This window comes from Eupeodes corollae, chromosome 1 (assembly GCF_945859685.1).
Source record: "Eupeodes corollae chromosome 1, idEupCoro1.1, whole genome shotgun sequence".
NCBI lineage: Eukaryota > Metazoa > Arthropoda > Insecta > Diptera > Syrphidae > Eupeodes > Eupeodes corollae.
In genome coordinates, this window is record NC_079147.1 from 65186551 (window position 1) to 65207879 (window position 21329).

General features: G+C 28.6%; 1 protein-coding gene across 1 annotated transcript in view; it reads right to left on the reverse strand.

Annotated features, from left to right (window-relative positions):
* LOC129952626 (uncharacterized) overlaps positions 1 to 21329 on the reverse strand; it is a 581803-nt gene that overhangs the window by 13810 nt on the left and 546664 nt on the right. Inside the window, exons 11-12 of the mRNA XM_056065358.1 lie at positions 12883 to 13046; positions 4057 to 4138 (exon numbers count right to left, since the gene is read on the reverse strand). Of these exons, the coding sequence (XP_055921333.1) occupies positions 4057 to 4138; positions 12883 to 13046 (246 nt within the window). The remainder of the gene's footprint in view (positions 1 to 4056; positions 4139 to 12882; positions 13047 to 21329) is intronic.

The following is a 21329-nucleotide window of genomic DNA, read 5'->3' on the forward strand; positions in this document are numbered from 1 at the left end:
TATGAATTAATTTCATTGCTAAATACTGTCCGTAAGATTTTTGAAAACATTTTGAAAAAGAGATCGATTAACTGGGTTTAAAAATGACATACTTAGTGAGTGTTAAGAAGTCATGGGTACTCTAGTTCACCCTAAGTCCTATCATTGATATTAACAGTTCACAAGGTACAAATATATTTATATACCTACTTTCGAGATGTATGTTTTTTAAACTTAAAAATTGTATAAAATTGTGTATCAAACGACTGCGATGGAAGCAGACTGCATAACGGGGCTAAGAGAGTGTTGTACTTTAAATAGCTCCTATTCTTCTTGTTCTTGAATGATATAGTTTTATAATTGAATGGAGGAATTGAAGTGTATAATTTCAGAATAAAAGCATTGATATTATGCAGATGACATTGTACGTTTAGCGAATACACCAATAAGGCTCTAGATGATGATGACGAAAATCGAAGAGTACTCCAAGATGTGGAACCTCACAGTAAATCGGAATAAATCGCAAATAGTATTGTTTGACAGCAGAAAGACACAGTGTCATGAAAATCATATGTAGAGGTATGATAGACAACCAGTTGAGATAGTGGAACCCTATAAATATCTTAGTCTAACATTAATTCCAAAAAAAAACATGAAGGTCTACATAGAGAAATAATTTAAGACACGAAAACAACTATAAACTCAATTTTGAAAAGGTGTATCCAAAACGAAAACACAAGTTTACGAGCAAAGTACTAGGATATTTGAATCAAAAGCCAGTTCAATTCTACTATATACAGATCAAGAAGGGCGAATTCAACCAAATGGCTCTGTGGAACAGTTGTTACGTTTTTTTCTGAAGAGAATATTGGACCTTCCAAAACCCACGCAAAGCTCCATAGTGATTCCTATCAATGTTCATTACGGCTTAGCTACACTTCGATTTTATCCTTTAAGTTTTTAATATGAACGTTGCACACCTACCTCGGATTGTGGCATATTAATCGAGTTGGGAAAATTATATCTTGGAAAAGCCATTTAAACAACGAATGAAGTTTTTGATATACCTACTCAATGAAAAAAATTGAGACGGCTTTGTATACATTTGCAAAAGCTGCGCTAAGTTAAATAAACCAAATTTTAAGAGAATAATTTTAACTAAGACGAATATTCGATATCCGATTTAGTTTTTCTTTCTTTTATTTGTTTATTAAAAACTTACACGTTAGAATATATGAGCACCTAATGCACAATTATGAATAAAGTATGTTTTCAAAAAATGTTCAATCTGGCAGACGGCTTTTGCTATTATATAAAAGATTCGTAAGAACTTATATTATGTTAACAATGTATCGAATACAAAATTTAAAAAAAAATCTAGTCTTAATCTAGGTTAGGTTAGGGTTAAAGTGGCTGTTCGTGATGGAGTAGGACATTTTTTGGCCAGTATAATAGCCCATTGTGATACCACATAAATCTTGAGGATTTCTCCTAAGCCTAATAAAACCAGTTTGAATCCCCTGCGAATCGTGAGAGACTGGAATCTTTTACGTTATTCTTGCGTTTTTGAGCTAGAGCAGGGCATCTACAGAATGGGTGAAGAACCGTTTCGTCCTCTTCCTCATTCATACAGCTTTTGGAAAATTTATTTGAGAACACGCCATCTTCGAAGCGTGCTTTCGTTTTAGACAGTACCCGGTTATGACATCGATTATAGGCCTTATATGCAATCTGTTTTACGATGGCAACCCATTGACCGCTCTAAATTTAGTGTAGGTCAGATGTTTTTCGTCACCTGTCACGCGGTAATGTTTGACTTCTTTATAGCGTCTTGCATAAGCAATAGTTTATATTAAGCGAATGATAAGCCAGCATTAGGCAAACGTGGTCAAATCTATTGTGATGTACAATTTCTGGTGAGTTCTTTTGTTTTACAATTTACTGGAATGTCTCTATGGCTTCGACTGCCTATACGGATATGAAATGTTTATATCATGTTTTTTGTAAGCCACTACAAGATTTCATCATTTATCACCAAAAGCTCCACTTACAATGATTGGGCAGGCAGAATGAGGCATTAAATTTCAGTCTTCAGAGTACACACCTCCACAAACCCCTTCATTTCTTTTTGATCCATCTATATAAAAGTGAAATGACTCGTCTTCAAAGAAGACCCTATCTTCTCAGAAAGGTATAGAAATCTGGAAGTTTCCATCGAATTGGAGTTAGAGGATAGTGTAATCTGTGCGTTTTGGAATTGAAAATCATAATCTAAAAAATCTGCTTTTTAAATCGAATATTTTTGCAAAACAAGAACTGTATTCAAATTTGAAATTCGTTACAAAATAATTGTTTGTTATCATTATTGAGTTCAGTAAGATTTTTAAGCACAGGCAATTTTGTGATTGTTTTTTTTTTTTGATTGACCTGCCAATTCACTCTAAGAAAATATGGAATAATTGTTTTCATATCTCCAACTAGGTAACTGAAGTTTATCTGCATATTTAAAGTAATCATATTTATGTTCGAGTTATGGATGGCAACCCTCCAAGTCTATTGCTGTAAGCTGTCAAGTTGATTAAAATATTTACTTTCGAGCTCACCTACAAGGTAAAACTATTTATATTACCTACTTAAGCATAAGTTTGTATGCAAGTAAAGATATAAAAACATTGTTATGAATATCTTTTCTGTCTTGAATAAAACACCAATTCAATTCTATCCTAGAGCGCACTTAGTGTTGAAACTATGCCCCACTATGATATTATCATGCTCAACAACAATTATCCGAGATTCGTGGTTTGAAGCGCCTAGCACCAAAGTAGTATAAAGCTAAGTTAACCAATACAAACCTAACTAATAAAATAATATTTTCCTATTTGCATTCCCATCAAATTTTATAGAGTTTTGTTCGACGACTTCTGCTCCAGTTGTTGTCGTCCTCGTCATCCTCGGCAAAATAACGAAAAAATAACAACAAAATCTCGTAAAAACCTCAACTTCATTGCAGGTTGCACGTAATCCCATCCGCAAACAAGGACAACTAATTCGAAAAAACGAAAAAATTATAAAAGAAAAAAACAAATACAAATACAAAAGAAAAAAACAAACAAACGAATGAATGAAAAAAAAACGGTTCCTGGCGCAAAGCTCCATCAAATTGTTTTCAACATAAAAACAATAAGAACTAGCAACACAGAAAACACACTCATGTATGTCCCACAGCTTGGTAAGGTTGTCGTTGTCATTCGTCCTTTTTCCGACCTGAAGTATGTTACATTTCTACTTCGAACGATATTTTGAATTGATACAAAAAAAGACAAACACAAAAAAGCAAAGGATCCTAATCCTCTTACCTCACACCATATCCCGCCCTCAAACAGGACTCTTGCACACTCTGCTTCTACCTAGCTACTCCGATTCCGACCATAAAAGCGTCAAATGTCGTCCTCGATAAAATTTCTCTGTATCATTGAATGGGAGTTTGATTTGAGCCAAGAGCACAGAACCTGATGTAGCCGAGCTGAGCTGAGCTGAACCAAGCTAAAATAAACTGAACTGAGCCACAGCAATTAGGGGAGGAACACACGCCACACTAACGCCAATATTCGAATTGAAATGTCCTTTATCAGTGTAATAAAGCGCAAACACTGAATTCTGCTGCTATTCTCCCTTTTATATATTTAACTTCTTTGCTTTATTTGTTATCAAAGGACATAACAAAAACAAAAACAAAAACAAAAAAGCAAATAACGATGTCGTGTCTCGTGTGCTGTTGGGCTACATTCTAAGTCGAGTAGGGTATTGTTTGTAATCGAAGGACACACATATCCCATAGATTTACCAAAAGGGTATATTGTGGTATAAAGGACGAATATAACCTGATTTGTGATGTAAAACCCATCGATAGGACAAATCAAAACTCTTGGCAGCAATAAATTGTTGATTTTTATGTCAAAAGCCAAACAAATAAAAATCCCAAAAAAGAAAAAACAAATACATACATAAATACAATTCCCCATTACCAACTTTCTGTAGAATCTAAAGATATATGTATGTATGTGTATAGATACTTACCGAAACCGCACTTAGCCGGGAAGTAACACTTTGCAGATCCGAAATTGATCCGGCATAGTCACCACTTTCTCGGTCGTGTGATCTGAAATTTTTAAGATAGAAATTGGAATTTTATTACACATCAAATGAATTTTACAAGTTTAGTTTGAAAAAGTTAAAAATGAACAAGAACAGGGGAAAGGGGATATCAGGATTGTATAGGATGGTGGTAAAAATTGTAATAGATGGTGAAATAAAGTCCTTTATATTTTTCAGTTGTTATTACTTTTTACAGTTTTTTATTTTTATTTTTTGCTGTTGTTGTTAGTTTTAACTTTTTAAGACAAAAAGGATCCCATATTGTCTTTGGGTCTTAAGTATCTTGATAGTAGAAATATAGGGCGAAAGAATTTAACAAAACAAAAAAAAACTTTTTTCATCAACTAAAATGAGAAGCCCAGGTGGTGGAATAAAATGTTTTCATATAGACACAACCCTCGATGACAGTGGCCATAAAATGTCCATAAGGAAAAGTTTTCTTTTTGTTAACTTTTATATTTTTGGGGGTAAAATGTGAATGGACGCTTTATGTGTGTATACAGGTACCGGTAACGAACATTCAATTGACCTGCTAGAACTTACTGTGTTTGTATGATGTAACAATAATTTAATGAGGACACCTGAGCAAAACAAAGATATTGTAACTATTTAAAAGTGTTTTTGTTTAGGGATGCAATGATGGGGAAAAAAAAGATTTAAACTTTTGTTTGCTACTGAAATTTTGTAGAAGATGAGGTTAGTTTTGAAATGAGGTAAAGTATTCAAAGTCGAATTTAATGATCAGTACAAATTTCTGACCAAACTTCGTGAAAATCTGTCTAATATTTAATTTTAATCAAAACATACTCCTTTTTTTACACAGCTATTGAATTTTCACCGTTTTCATAAAAGTCCCTATAAAACTTCCCTACGGTGGGCCTGAATCCCCAAAATTCTCTGGTGCACACAGGAAACAATAAGCCGTAACTATATATTATATTTAAAATTTCACATTAAAAATCTTGGAAAAAAAAAACATTCACATGATCAAAACATGTCAATCAGTAGAACAAAAATAAAAGTTAAAAAATAAATTTTAAATAAACCCAGACCTAAAATGTTTCAAATTGTTTTAAAAAACAGTTATGATACGCAGTTCATTAATGCTTATAAATAAACGTTTGGAATTGGAATCCCTTAAAACAATATTAAACGATTTTCGATTTCAAAGTAGGGGTTTTACGGTTTAACCTCTCCCCCCCCCCCAAATTTTCTTGTTTTCATTCATACTAACAATCATAAAGCTTAGTATTTTTATTTTCCAACACTGAGGTAGAAGACGAAGGGTTTTTAACTTTATTTATGAAGCTTAGTACTATTTTTAACTCATATATGCTTTTTTCCCCTATTTTTCAAGAAAAAGAATCAAATTAATAATAAAAATTACGTGACGCGTCGCCCAAAATTCAATATTTTGAAACATTTGAATGCGTTTCTGCATTTAAACAAACCTTAATGTAAGACACAAAACAATATGGAGTATATTCATAGTCATATTTTAAACCCGAGTCTATTTGAACTGGAGTCTAAATTTAACATATAGGTTAGACACAGCTGCTATTCATAAAGAATTTTCCAGCTCTGTTAAGTTAGAAACAGGTTTAAAGGATATTCTATTACAATTTTGAAAAAAATTCAATTGAACCTATACAAAATGGTTTGTAGAGGGTAACAAAATAAATTGCGTTAGCTGGAGAGCCAAAATCTTTAAAACCCTTTAAACTTTTTTGTTTGCTGCTAGTTAAGAAATTACATGAAGTCGGGCTGGTGGTTTTAAGACTTGGAAGCAAGCTGATATTAGGAAACTTTTCATTGAATTTTGATCTATAGGCCAATCATAAACATGACAGTTTTTTTTCTCGTTTCATACAAATCGTCTTCATATATTTCAAAGGGTTCCAATCGGGTAAAGTTTTCGTTTCCTGTTAGTTGGTAGCATTCCAACATTAAGGGAAATATCAAAATATTGATATATGCTTATGTCTTTTGACATTTTTTTTTTTGATTTTGAATTCTCTTAACTTAACTTACTCAATCAGTTTGTTTATTTTTGACGTTTAATAGATATACAAACAGCTTAAACATAGGTTTCGTAGTGTTAATTTTTAGACTCCAAATTATCGTTTTAAAATGGGTTTAAATTGTCTACGAGTAACATAAACTGAAGTTTAATTTGGCAAAGACAAAATCAGAACTTATCAATGAACTTTGAATTTGACCCTATGTCTTCGGTCTAAAGGTTTGGAACGCATTTAAAATCTTTATTTCTAGTATTTTCATGGTGAGTTTAAAAAAAACGTGTTTGAAAATTTCAAAATACAATCTAGCAATCTACGGTAAATCATTTTTGGTTTGAGTTGACAATTATATTTTGTCAGTGTTTTTTGATTTATGAAAAATTCGTCATTTAGATTTTTTTTAATTTTTAGGTTAGTATCACGTCTGGCAGATGTTTTATGTTTTTATTAGAAAACTTAATTGTGAGTACAATCAATAGCTCCAAAAGCTCCAGGAAACGTGTATTTTTTTGTACTTTCTGCTTCGGTTTCTCTACGACTCTACGGAAATTTGATATGAATATAAGTCCTTTAAACAATTTCTCTGTCCAATTGTGTAATAGTTCTCCACATTGAAGTACATTCGACATCTTGTAATACACCGTACTGAAATCCAAGTCCATTTAGAAGTCTCAGAAATACCCGCATCATCTTTTCCTTCTCTATGCTCTATTGATTCCCCTAAAAAGTAATCCTGAAACCACTAAACATTTTCATTTGAAGATCGGATTAAACTATAAAAGTCATTATTTCTAATATCTGGCTGGTTTCAATACAAAATTTTAAATCTTAAACTAAGAACAAGTTAAAAGTTTCTAGACCGGAATTAAGGAATCTTGATATTTGAATAGCTTTAACTATAATATTCTAGCTTAAGCTTATATTCGTGATTAAGAGACTAATACAAAATAAGAAAAACAGGCAAACCACACTGATAACTTCCCATCCCGTCAGTCGATTTGTCTTGCTTAAAAGTAAGTAGGTTGTGTTTTGTTTACAAAGTTGTCAGGTTAATTATTCTAAATGATTTAAGATTTACCAGTAACATTTTGTATTTGATGAAATAGTTAAATTTCAAAATCTATTTTTGTTGAGAAGATTTTTAGTCGAAAAACAATTTTCACCAATTTTAGTAGCATTTCTTAAAAGTTTACAAATAGATAATTAAAATTAATTTGAAGTCAATATCTTCTATTGTTCACGAGATATCGAGAACCGAGCATCAATTTTTACGAAATGTGCGTACTATTTTTTGTAGAGTGTTGGATTTTTATAAAAAAAATTATGAACTTTCGACAAAAATACTTTCTGTGAGAAAGCCTAGTTTTTACTTGCGACATATAGGAACTAGTTCTGCATTTGTGTAAAATTTCGAGCTTGAGATTTTAATCAAACATGATATTACGATGGTAGAGAAGTCGAAAAAGTGGGTCCCGCGGTTCCGTCCGGTCAGTTTTGTCTGTCTGTCCACGCTCCTACAGCCTAAACCATTGGGTCGATTGAGTTCAAACTTGGAAGTTAAGATTTTGAGCGAATCGCGTTCGGTGTTTTTTTTATTTTTCTCTAAGATTAAAATTAACAGTGGCCTCCATACAATCTCATTGGTCAAAAAACGAAAATTCGATTTTTATCAAAAACAAACCGATAGATTTTTTTTTAAATTTTCTCTTAAATTTTATTTGTTAACTTAGCTTCTTTTAATAAGAAAAACATATTTTTCTATTGCTCCGAAAAGGTACCGCTCATAGAACCGTTATTTTATTTCTTAATTTTCTCAGCAACTTATGAACTGATTTCAATAATTTTTTTGAATAAGCTCTTATATTGCCTAAACAATATCTGATTATCAAAAATGCAATTTTTTATTGTTTGGATTTAAAAAAAAATATTAAATTTTTATTTTTCAAAAGTTTATATCTCGAAAACGGGTCAACATTTTTTTACGAAATTCAAATGTAAAGCGAATATTTACGGTTACTAAACAACTGCATAAAAAAAATATTTTTAGAACAAAATTGAAAAATTTTATATATAAAAAATTATTTAAAAAAAACTGCCTATTTAAAACTGTTAATTTAAAAAAAAACTGCCCTAACAATTTTCAAAAAAAAAAAACGAAAAATCAGGGGTTTTTTGATTTATAAAATGGGATTTAAATTTTTGAAAACAAACTTATTTTTCGGGTATTAAAATCACTTTTCAAACGTATGTATACACATTAACCAAATTCCAAAACGTGAGCCTGACTGTAAACAACACAGGAATAGCAATTTCTTGTACTTTAACGAAAAAATTAAACTGAACGTAAAAACTCCACGTTTGCGCTTAAAACTTGTAGGAAAGAAGGAATATGATTAGATTGTACTAAGTTCCTTCTTCCTTCTAATAACATTCCTTCATTATCATCATAAACATGGCTGAGCACACCAATGAACTATTCTTTATTAGTTTTAGACACCTGCCTAACAACACAACCAATAGGCGATCACTTTAATATTTAAATACACCTATTCTTCCTCTTTCTTATCTTCAGATAATTTACTTTTCATTCTGGTTCTTCTAACATGAAATTAAAATCCAAAGGAAAAAGCTTTGAACAAACTAGTTGAATACACAAACAATTGTTTTCGTTAAGTAGGCTTTCAAGTATTTTTCATTGCCGGGATGAGTTGTGTCTTGGGATAAATCACAGCGTTTTTGACCAATCAAATGGCATTTATATTTTTGAAGGCCAATTGATTTTACTGGTATATTCTTAAATCTTATAAAGGTACTTTTTTAAACAGACTCTTTGCATGCAGGAGCAAGTTCCTACGACCCAGTCATGCATTTTATTTAGTTTAAAAAGATATTTGTGTCGAAAATAAATTTGTACTTAGTTTTAGTAACTTTTTTTTTAGGTTTGTATTTATTTGTAAAAAAAAACTATCAATTCAATTTATCTCAAAATTTTTCTGAATGTTGAAAACAGTATTAAAAAAAAACAGAATTAGTTTTAATTGTTTGAAAAGATATTTGAGTCCAAAAACAATTTTTACCAACTTTTAGTAATGCTTTTTTTTCGGTTTTTATTTTGTATTTAATTTCGTAAAATATTCGAGTATTACCCTTAGTATGATGGTTAGTGCATTGGACTGTCATGCAAGGGGTCTTGGCTTCAATACCTGCCTTTGCCACCTAACTTTTTTTATGGCTACTGCCTCTTGCGTGGAATTGACAAATCCTCTAAGAGTAATTCTTGTCATGAAAAAATGCTTTCTCAATTAAGCCGTTCAAATTCGGCATTTAAACTCTAGGTCCCTTCCATCTCTGACAGCATTACTCGCACACAGGAATGGTTGAGAGTTGTAAGTCACTAGGCGCTGGTTCTTCATGGACTGTTGCGCCACCTAATTTATTTATTTATTTAAAATATTCGAGGTGACAAATATTTTTTTAGTTTTTTTGATTTATACAAAAAATTTAATTCGCTGTGTTATTATATTATTATTTTCTTAAATTTACTGTGGTAAAAAAACCACACACTTTTTTTTGAAAATACTTTTTGCATACCTCTGTGCTATTATTTGAATAACAAAATTTATTTGAAGTCGATATCTCTTCTGGTTTTTGAAATATGGACGACGAAAAAAGATTTACTTTTAAATAAAATAACGTAAGCGCAAAACAAAAATAACATAAAATTAAAAAATAATTAATCATATTTTTGCATTGAAAAAACATCTTATTAAAAATATTGAAAGGATATTGTAAGTTATATTTCAATTCTATTTAAATCTGGAAGCTTGTTTTTTATTCATATTACCCTTTTTCCAGTTTTGAAATAATTCAAAGTTGATTTATTTGGTTAAATAACCCAATGCCTATTTAACTTAAATCCTAAATTGAAATTTGAGACAAAATCCTTTTTTAAACTTTGAAATTACACTCTGGAATGTTTACACTTTCTTTCTATCGAAAAATCCCAGAAATAGAAATGTTTCGGTATTTTTTTGAATATAAGTAGTGGGACATTCGAATTAAGTAGTTTCAGATAGTTAAAGAAACTGAAAAAATTAAATACTGTTTATATTTCTGACACTAAAAATAATTATCAGCTTTTTACAGGGATACAAATCTAGTAACTGTTTTTAATTGGAATGCTTTTAAAATGTTGAAGTTTCAACTCAATATTTTAAAAAGGTAAGACTAACTTTGTTTGCACAACTGGTATATTATACTTTTATTTTTTTCAACTTGAGACGTGCAAGAAGTATGTATGTACAAACATAACAATTAGTGCATTCGTAAAAATTTCGAACTCGAGATTTTAATCAAACATGATATAACGAAGTCGAAAAAAGTGGAGCCTTCCGATTCCGTCTGTCCTAGCCATTGGGTCGATTGACTTCAAATTTGGAAATAGAGATTTTAAGGCGATTTGCGTTAGGCGTTTTGTTTTGTTTTGTTCTGTTTTTTTTTTTTTAAGATTAATAACAAAAGTAGTTCCCATACACATTTTTTGTCCACAAATCGAAAAATCGGATTTTCTCAAAAACAAAGAGATATGTTTTTTTTTTTCAATTTTCGCTATTTTTTTATAAATATTTGTGTTTCTCCAAAAGGGTATCCTCTGTAAAATTCTTATTTCGTTATAAAGTTTTTTTGAAAAGCTTTTCATTGTTTTTAGTTTTTATTTTAAAAAAATATAGTCATTTTTTGATGTTTTTTTTGAAATTCGATATATTGAATGTGCGAATAGCTGGCAGTTCCCAACGTGTATGGCACCACTTTTTTAAACGTATACCTATAATGTAATTGTAAGTTGGTATCAATATTACTTTTTATATTATACCTACCATTATACCAAATGTAAATGTATGAAAACATCTTATCTTTTTTAAAAAATTATAATGTAAAACGTATGCTAATGAGTTTTAAATAACTTCGTTCTAAAAATATTTTTAAACTAATATTAAAAAATGTATTTACAAAATCAATTTAAAAAACAAACCATCTAACGATTTTCAAATAAAAAAAACCTTTTTTTGAGGTAAATTTTAAAAAAGAGGATATATTTTAAAACAGACTGTTTCGTTACTTGATGAAGTTGTGAATTTTATTTTTATAAATATCCTTCCTTTTTTAATAAACAAACAAATTAAAAATTGTCTCGGAGTTTATTTTCCAATTTCCAACTTGCTCTTGATAAAAAACACGATCGACAGAATATTATTTGGTGAATAATTAAAGTTAACTTTTGTGTACCCATTTTTGAATTCAAAATTGCCTGGAATGTTATTGACTATTACGGGTCATTTTTTGGCTCCATTTTTCTGCTCCTGATTTAATAATAGCATTTTATACTAAAATCACAAAATGCACATAGTTGTTGTTTTTTTTCCTAAGTTTTCTAAGATTTGTTCCTAAATATTGAAGTATTGAAATGATCAAAAAGAAGATACATTGTTTGAAGGGTCTTGAGTATTTTACAAAATTAACGCCTGGTTATTAAAATATTTAACGGGTTCTGTTTCTTGTGAGGTATTGACTAATCCTTGAAGAATATTTCTTGACATATTTGCAGTTCAGATTTCGCATAAATATTGTAGACATCTTAGATCTATGAAATAAACGTGTAAATACTCTCGAAGTTAAATTGACTTATTCAATATTATCAACAAATATCATATTCAAATTTTCAATAATTAGCGGTAACTATAACGTCTTCCCTGACAAATGTATCTATCAACAATACAATCACAATTTTTCCTCCATCCTAATAATAATTCCTGAATGTATAACCTTTAAACTTGCAACGTCTTTTTTGTATAACAAAACCTCAAAAGTACTTTTATCCTAAGTGTGCTTTATTTCTAATAATTTCAAAAGTAAATTTAAAATAAAAACATAAAACTCGTAAGAACACGGTACAAGAATTCAAGGATAATATTATTTTAATCCCCAAAGCCAATTACCTTTCCAACTCTTTTATTCTCCTATGTTATATGTATGTTTGGTCCTGTCAAAACTTTGATTATATTCTCAAACAACAACAATGAAATAAGTTTGAAAAATCATCCCAAACACTCTTGACTATCTGGCATTTATTGGCCAAAAGGGTAAAAACTAATCCCATATACTCGTACAAATACCACCCATAAAGCATTGTATCGTTTTTCGTTAATAAGGGTCAAAAAGCTCAATCAAAAGGATTCCGCAAAGAAATTCATCTCATTGTTATACTTTCATCCACTCTTCAGAAGCAGACATAAAAACTTCCGTTCCGAGCTAACCCTACCCTCCTCCAATCTCGTCAGAGGCAAAACAAAAATAAAACCTATCATACACCCACCAAACAGCATTTCAAATAAAGTCTTACTCGTTTCCTTGAACAACAACAACAAAAATCCTTTGGATATATAGATACATTTTCGAAGGATTATTTATTACGAAGGTTATATTGAAAGCATTTTCACCATCAACCACACCGTTTCCAAAGGGTAGTCTTACAAACTACTTGAAAAATGGAGACGAAATGATAACACCGACAAAAAAAACAACATTCTATAACGAATATCCTTTTACTCCTTTCAGTGATTTGATATACTCGTATTAAAAGAAGAAAAAATAAAATAAGTTTAACAAGAAAAATGGCTTTCCAGTCGAAGCGGGCCGGCTCGACCCGGTTCTTCTTCTCGTTCTCACTTACCTGGCATGCGTTAGGGGTATTATTGTTGGCGGATTAGGTGGCTGCTGTGGCACGATAAGACCTCGTCTGGGTGGACCTCTTTGTGGTAAGGATATATCGCCGGCTGATCTTAATGAAATTACTCCTGTGCTTTCACGATTCGATGTGAAACGTACACGACCGCCCTGAGGATAGAAAGAAAAACATATAGAAACATACAAAAAATGAGAAATGTTTTATTATAAATGAGTTCAGCAGAAAGTAATCAAAAATTGCAAAAATAAAAATAAGCTAAAACAAAAAAGCAAGATAAACAACTATTTTGCTCGTATAAGGTGCGCGCGATAATAAAACTCTTAGTACAAGGACACGTTATGGACTCATGAAAATTAAACCTTAGGATTTTATTTATTGGTTATATTATTTCGTAGTGCATGATGTCGAAAGAATGTTTGTGGAAAGGGTGGATTCTAGTTCAACATTGAGATACGATTACCAAGCTTTAGTACTATTTTTTCGTGAGTGCCAAGTTAACGAAGCAATAATTCAATACCTATCCATGAAAGTTGGTCTAAAGGTCAAATTGGTTGAAGTTTTTCGGTTGCAAATTGCTTCCTTCCATAAAATACTTTTATTTCCTATAAAAAGCACAAAATCTATGGAGAGACATAATATAGGTTAAGACAAACAACCATGCGACATTATGTTCAGTCACAAAAAGGTTCAAGACGACAAAGCGAACGAAAATAACCGGAACAATGATCCTCATCCTTTTCGACTCGAATTAGTTAAATGGATGATGTTCGTTAGGTCATCATTACATGCCATCTATTCTAATAGCACACAAGTTCGGTTAACCGTATATACCTAGTAACATTCTATTCTGGCCAAAGACGAAAGAGAAAATTGCATACCTTCATAAATGTGTACTTGTACCACCTCTCCTGTGAAAATCAATAAGAATTGCCAATATAACGGAAGAGTAGGCAAAGCAAAAAACTTTTTGAAAACCCTGCAAATCAATGTCATATACTTATATGTATGTATGTGTATGTACTGTATACTTTTCCTTGATGATGATGATGGTAAAAACGCCCCTTCAACTACTGTAGATAGAGGTAAGTCCTGTAATAGACTGAATCTTTGGGTAAGAACATAAAAAGCACCTTCAGCTACCTTACAGCATATTCCTACTTCAATAAATACCAAAATACAAAAAAAAGTTCATTCAGTCGGAGAAGTTTTGAAAGTCGTTCCATTGCCTTGAAAAGTTCTTCATATGATTTACCTGCCAACTATTCCTTAAATAGAATTTTTTGTGAGGGTCGAAATTAATAGATTTGGGGCCTTGAATCAATTAATAGTGCAAACCAACTTTATATCGATTTTTCTTTCGAAAAGTTTTTTGGAGAACTTGCAGGATGCAAACAAACGAAAGAAAAAAACATTTAATAGAATAAAATAAATTTAAGTAAAATAATGAAATATTTAAGAAATTTAAAAATAAAGTTTAACAAAATTAAATAAAATCAAATGAATTAGAAAAAAAAACAATAAATAAAGTTTAAAAATAAAAATGAGGCTGGGATCCAACCCACAATTTCCATTTTTGCCCAATTGTTGACATTTCTATAAGTTTTACAAAATTGTAATAACAACATTTTGTAAAAGATAAATTAAAGCTTTAAGTCAATATCTTTCTTTGTTCTCAAGTATTTGAACCAAAAACCATTATTGTTGTCATTGTATGATTTCATTTTTTGTTAAAAAAGTTTTAATTGGATTTTTCTAAAAAATTTACTAAAACTTGAAAACTATATTTTGCAAAAAATGATAAAATAAGTTTGATTTCAATTTTCCTGAGATATTTAAGTCTTAAATCAAGTCACCAATTTTTTCGATGCATTTTTTGAAGGTGTTTAGTTCTTATAAACAAATGCAGATTGGATTTTCCCAAGAACTACATTTTGTATAAAAAAGCAGTCAATTAAATTATTAATAAAAAATGTCAAATTACCAACAATATTTTTTATATACAAAAATAGTTTAGTTTGAACATTCTTATGAAAGAACAGGCTATTGGATTTTCATAAAAAAAACTGCTGAATATCTAAAATAATATTTTCTGTGACTGAAAAAAAAGTTTGAAAACAATATTTTTAACTTCCCATAGCCTACAAGGTCTACAATGGGCCCTGGAATGTCTAGGGACGCGATTACAATGCCGGATTGTTAAGAAATTATCAGAAGGAGCTTTACTAAGAGCCCTTAAATCGTGCCTTGAACGTTATTTTATTCTGATTCTTATTAGTTTGTTTTATAAAATGGTATTTTATTAATTTATTTATATTTTAATTGAATTCAATTTAAGTTTGTACAATTGTATGTTTTTTTAAGATTATATATAATTTTTTTTGTATTTTTTTTTAAATTTGTATTACTATTAACATTATTTTTTTCACTGTCTCAAATTTTGTAGTTAATTTTTATTTATTTCTCTTTAAACCAAAATGTTAAACAAAAGTTCATTTTATATTTCCTCTGCATTTAATTTAATAAAAAAAATATTCATTTTCATATTATTTCATTATACTTGATTATTTTTGAAATCAAAATTTTTGTAGTGCCATCATAATTTTATTCTGTATTTAAAAAAAAAAATTGTATTTGTGGTAATTGTTTTACTTTATGATTTATTTTGTTTTATTTATTTTAAAAATCTAATTTATGGTTTTTTCTTTATTTTTTCCTTTATTTTGGACTGTTATTTCAACATTTTAAAATTTGATATAAATAACTACAAAGCGTCTTTTGTACATTTTTATTTGATTTTAATTTCATAAATTTTATTTAATTTATATGTTTAAATTATTGTATTTTATAAACACGTATTATATTGCGTTGTTTTGAAGAAAATATTTTTTGAGGCTCAAATAATAAGAATATTGTTTATTGAATTTGGTTGGCATTTAATTTGGATTCATTTAATTGAAATGAATTTAACTACACTTTATTTTATTTTTTAAAACATTTAATGTTGTATTTCATTTAGTTTAACTTAATTTAGTAATATGATATTATTTCTATTTTGGGTTGATTGTTTTACTTTGTTTTGTTTTGTTTTATTTAAGTTTATTTTATTTTATTTTATTTGATTTTATTATATTTTATTTTCTTTTTATTTAAGTTTGTTTCGTATTTTTTTTTAATTAAATTTTGTAATATTTTAATTTATTTCATTTTGTTCTATTTTACTTTATTTAATATTTTTTTCATATCATTTCATTTTATGTTATTCTATTTTATTTCATTTAATTTTAGTTTAATTTATGGTATTTTATTTTATGTTTAACTTTTTTGTATTATTTGTTTTATTTTATTATATTTAATTTTTAATTTATTTATGTATCTATTTTTCTCTTATTTTATTTTATTTTATTTTATTTTATTTTATTTTATTTTATTAACTTCCTATGAGAAGTTATTGCAATGGGTCCGATTTGTCAAATTGAAAATTTTGACATTTCTCGACATTTCAAGGTCCCTAGAGTCGAAATAAAAGATTTTTGGAACGATGTCTGTTCATGCTTGTGTAGGTACGTTAGTACGTCCGTACGTTAGCCATGTTTTTTCGTCGTCCATAGCTCAAGAACCAGAAGATTATATCGATTTCAAATAAATTTTGTTATACAGATAATAATGGCGAATGATACATTGGTGGTTTTTTTACCATAGGAGTTTGAAAAAGGGTTAACATTTTGGTTAACTCTAAATATCTCACGAACCAATAACGCTAGAGACTTGAATTAAATTTTAGATTATATATTGTAACGTGCTACAAGTATATTTTTAGAAAAAAATTAACGGTTTTTTTATAAATTAAAAAAACGGAATAAAAAAATGTGTCATCTCAAAAATTTTACGAATACAAAATGATTTCATCTCCAAAACAATTTTATACAACGAAAAAAAAAATGGATTTAAACATCTGTTAAAATCTTAAGAAAAATCGAATTAACATTTTTTTTAATACGAAATAAAATCCTCAAAAATACATTTTTCAAAGTTGGTAAAAATTTAATTTCGACTCAAACATATTTTTAAAATATTTGAGATTATGGCTTCCGACTAATTTAAACTTATAAGACATTTTATTTTCACTATTCCGAAAATTGTTGGGAAAAATGGCATTTACAGTTTTTTTTTAAATAAAAACCTAAACAAAAAATGAATAAAAGTTGGTAAAAATTGTTTTTTGACTCAAATACCTTTTCAAAAACTTGAAATTTAGGTTTTAAACTTATTTTATCTCGTAAGAAATTATACTTTCAATATTTGGTAAAATGTTGAGGAAAATCGAATTGACACTTTTTGTTATAAAAAATAAAAACTTAAAAGAAAATTTACCAAAAGTTAGTGACGATTGATTTTCGACACAACTCTCTTTCCAAAACTTTGAGATATAGGATTTAAACTACATTTTTTGTTTAAAAAATATTGTTATTAACATTCACAAAAACTTTGAGAAAAATCGAATGGATAGTTTTCTTACAAAAAATAAAAACTTCCAAAAAAAAAACAATTCTAAAACTTGGTAAAAATTTGCTTTCGACTCAAATAGCAATTCAAAAATAAAAAAGAGGCTGGGATGCGACCTACACTCATAACTTCCCATCGCGTCTGTCTATTTGCTTTGCTTAAAAATTTGTCTATATGTACTCGTATCAATTTTTTCAAAATTTACGTACTACTTTTTGTAGATTTTATTTTTTATGAGAAACGTACTGTTTGATTTTTATATAAAAATTACTGAATTTCGAAAACAATATTTTCTGTGAAATAAAATAAGTTTGAAGCCAATACTTTTTATTTTTGAAAAGCTATTTGAGCCGAAAGTAAATTTTTACCAAGTTTTAGTATTGTTTTTGTTTTAGAGTTTTATTTTTGTAAAAAAATTGTCAATTCGATTTTTTTTTAAATTTTACCAAATGTTGAAAACAATATTTCTTATAAGATAAAATTAGTTTGAAGCCAAGATTTAAATATTAATAGTTTTGAAGAGATATTTGAATCGAAAATCAATTTTTACCAACTTTTATAAATTTATTTTTAGGTTTTTATTCTTTGTAAAAAACTGTCAATTCGATTTTTCTCAACATTTTTCACAATGTTGAAAAAAATATTTCTTATAAGATAAAATAAGCTTGAAGCCTAAATTTCAAGTTTTTGAAATGATATTTGAATCGATTAGATTTTTATTTTTCATTAAAAAAAACTGTCAATTCGATTTTTCTCAAAGCTTTATCAGATGTCAAAAACATTATTCTTCGTTGCACAAAATTGTTTTACAGATGAAATCATATTTCAGTCGTAAAATTTTGGAGATGACAAATTTTTTTTTTTCAGTTTTATTGATTTATAAAAAAGCCGTTATATTGATTTTTTTCAAAAAATATACCTGTTTGGTAGCACGTTACAGTTTTGTTATATAAAATTTAGTTCAAGTCCCTAGCGTTTTTGGTTCGTAAGATATTTAGGGTAAACCAAAATGTTCACCTTTTTTTCGAACTGCTATGGTAAAAAAACACGCACGCAATTTTCTTGAGAGCCCTTTCTGCATCTTTCTGTCTCATTATCTGTTTAACAAAATTTATTTGAAGTTGATATCTCTTCTTGTTCTTGAGCTATGGAGGACGAAAAAAACGTCGCGAACGTACGGACGTACGGACGTACGGACGTACGAACGTATGTACGTACACACACACGCACAGACATCTTTCTAAAAATCTTTTATTTAGACTCTAGGGACCTTGAAATGTCAAAGTTTTCAATTTGACAAATCCCACCCATAACAATAACTTCCTATGGGAACTTCCTATGGGAAGTTCTTGTTATGGGTGGGATTTGTCAAATTGAAAACTTTGACATTTCAAGGTCCCTAGAGTCTAAATAAAAGATTTTTAGAAAGATGTCTGTGCGTGTGTGTGTACGTACATACGTTCGTACGTCCGTACGTCCGTACGTCCGTACGTTCGCGACGTTTTTTTCGTCCTCCATAGCTCAAGAACAAGAAGAGATATCAACTTCAAATAAATTTTGTTAAACAGATAATGAGACAGAAAGATGCAGAAAGGGCTCTCAAGAAAATTGCGTGCGTGTTTTTTTACCATAGCAGTTCGAAAAAAAGGTGAACATTTTGGTTTACCCTAAATATCTTACGAACCAAAAACGCTAGGGACTTGAACTAAATTTTATATAACAAAACTGTAACGTGCTACCAAACAGGTATATTTTTTGAAAAAAATCAATATAACGGCTTTTTTATAAATCAATAAAACTGAAAAAAAAAATTTGTCATCTCCAAAATTTTACGACTGAAATATGATTTCATCTGTAAAACAATTTTGTGCAACGAAGAATAATGTTTTTGACATCTGATAAAGCTTTGAGAAAAATCGAATTGACAGTTTTTTTTAATGAAAAATAAAAATCTAATCGATTCAAATATCATTTCAAAAACTTGAAATTTAGGCTTCAAGCTTATTTTATCTTATAAGAAATATTTTTTTCAACATTGTGAAAAATGTTGAGAAAAATCGAATTGACAGTTTTTTACAAAGAATAAAAACCTAAAAATAAATTTATAAAAGTTGGTAAAAATTGATTTTCGATTCAAATATCTCTTCAAAACTATTAATATTTAAATCTTGGCTTCAAACTAATTTTATCTTATAAGAAATATTGTTTTCAACATTTGGTAAAATTTAAAAAAAAATCGAATTGACAATTTTTTTACAAAAATAAAACTCTAAAACAAAAACAATACTAAAACTTGGTAAAAATTTACTTTCGGCTCAAATAGCTTTTCAAAAATAAAAAGTATTGGCTTCAAACTTATTTTATTTCACAGAAAATATTGTTTTCGAAATTCAGTAATTTTTATATAAAAATCAAACAGTACGTTTCTCATAAAAAATAAAATCTACAAAAAGTAGTACGTAAATTTTGAAAAAATTGATACGAGTACATATAGACAAATTTTTAAGCAAAGCAAATAGACAGACGCGATGGGAAGTTATGAGTGTAGGTCGCATCCCAGCCTCTTTTTTATTTTTGAATTGCTATTTGAGTCGAAAGCAAATTTTTACCAAGTTTTAGAATTGTTTTTTTTTTGGAAGTTTTTATTTTTTGTAAGAAAACTATCCATTCGATTTTTCTCAAAGTTTTTGTGAATGTTAATAACAATATTTTTTAAACAAAAAATGTAGTTTAAATCCTATATCTCAAAGTTTTGGAAAGAGAGTTGTGTCGAAAATCAATCGTCACTAACTTTTGGTAAATTTTCTTTTAAGTTTTTATTTTTTATAACAAAAAGTGTCAATTCGATTTTCCTCAACATTTTACCAAATATTGAAAGTATAATTTCTTACGAGATAAAATAAGTTTAAAACCTAAATTTCAAGTTTTTGAAAAGGTATTTGAGTCAAAAAACAATTTTTACCAACTTTTATTCATTTTTTGTTTAGGTTTTTATTTAAAAAAAAACTGTAAATGCCATTTTTCCCAACAATTTTCGGAATAGTGAAAATAAAATGTCTTATAAGTTTAAATTAGTCGGAAGCCATAATCTCAAATATTTTAAAAATATGTTTGAGTCGAAATTAAATTTTTACCAACTTTGAAAAATGTATTTTTGAGGATTTTATTTCGTATTAAAAAAAATGTTAATTCGATTTTTCTTAAGATTTTAACAGATGTTTAAATCCATTTTTTTTTTCGTTGTATAAAATTGTTTTGGAGATGAAATCATTTTGTATTCGTAAAATTTTTGAGATGACACATTTTTTTATTCCGTTTTTTTAATTTATAAAAAAACCGTTAATTTTTTTCTAAAAATATACTTGTAGCACGTTACAATATATAATCTAAAATTTAATTCAAGTCTCTAGCGTTATTGGTTCGTGAGATATTTAGAGTTAACCAAAATGTTAACCCTTTTTCAAACTCCTATGGTAAAAAAACCACCAATGTATCATTCGCCATTATTATCTGTATAACAAAATTTATTTGAAATCGATATAATCTTCTGGTTCTTGAGCTATGGACGACGAAAAAACATGGCTAACGTACGGACGTACTAACGTACCTACACAAGCATGAACAGACATCGTTCCAAAAATCTTTTATTTCGACTCTAGGGACCTTGAAATGTCGAGAAATGTCAAAATTTTCAATTTGACAAATCGGACCCATTGCAATAACTTCTCATAGGAAGTTAATAAAATAAAATAAAATAAAATAAAATAAAATAAAATAAAATAAGAGAAAAATAGATACATAAATAAATTAAAAATTAAATATAATAAAATAAAACAAATAATACAAAAAAGTTAAACATAAAATAAAATACCATAAATTAAACTAAAATTAAATGAAATAAAATAGAATAACATAAAATGAAATGATAT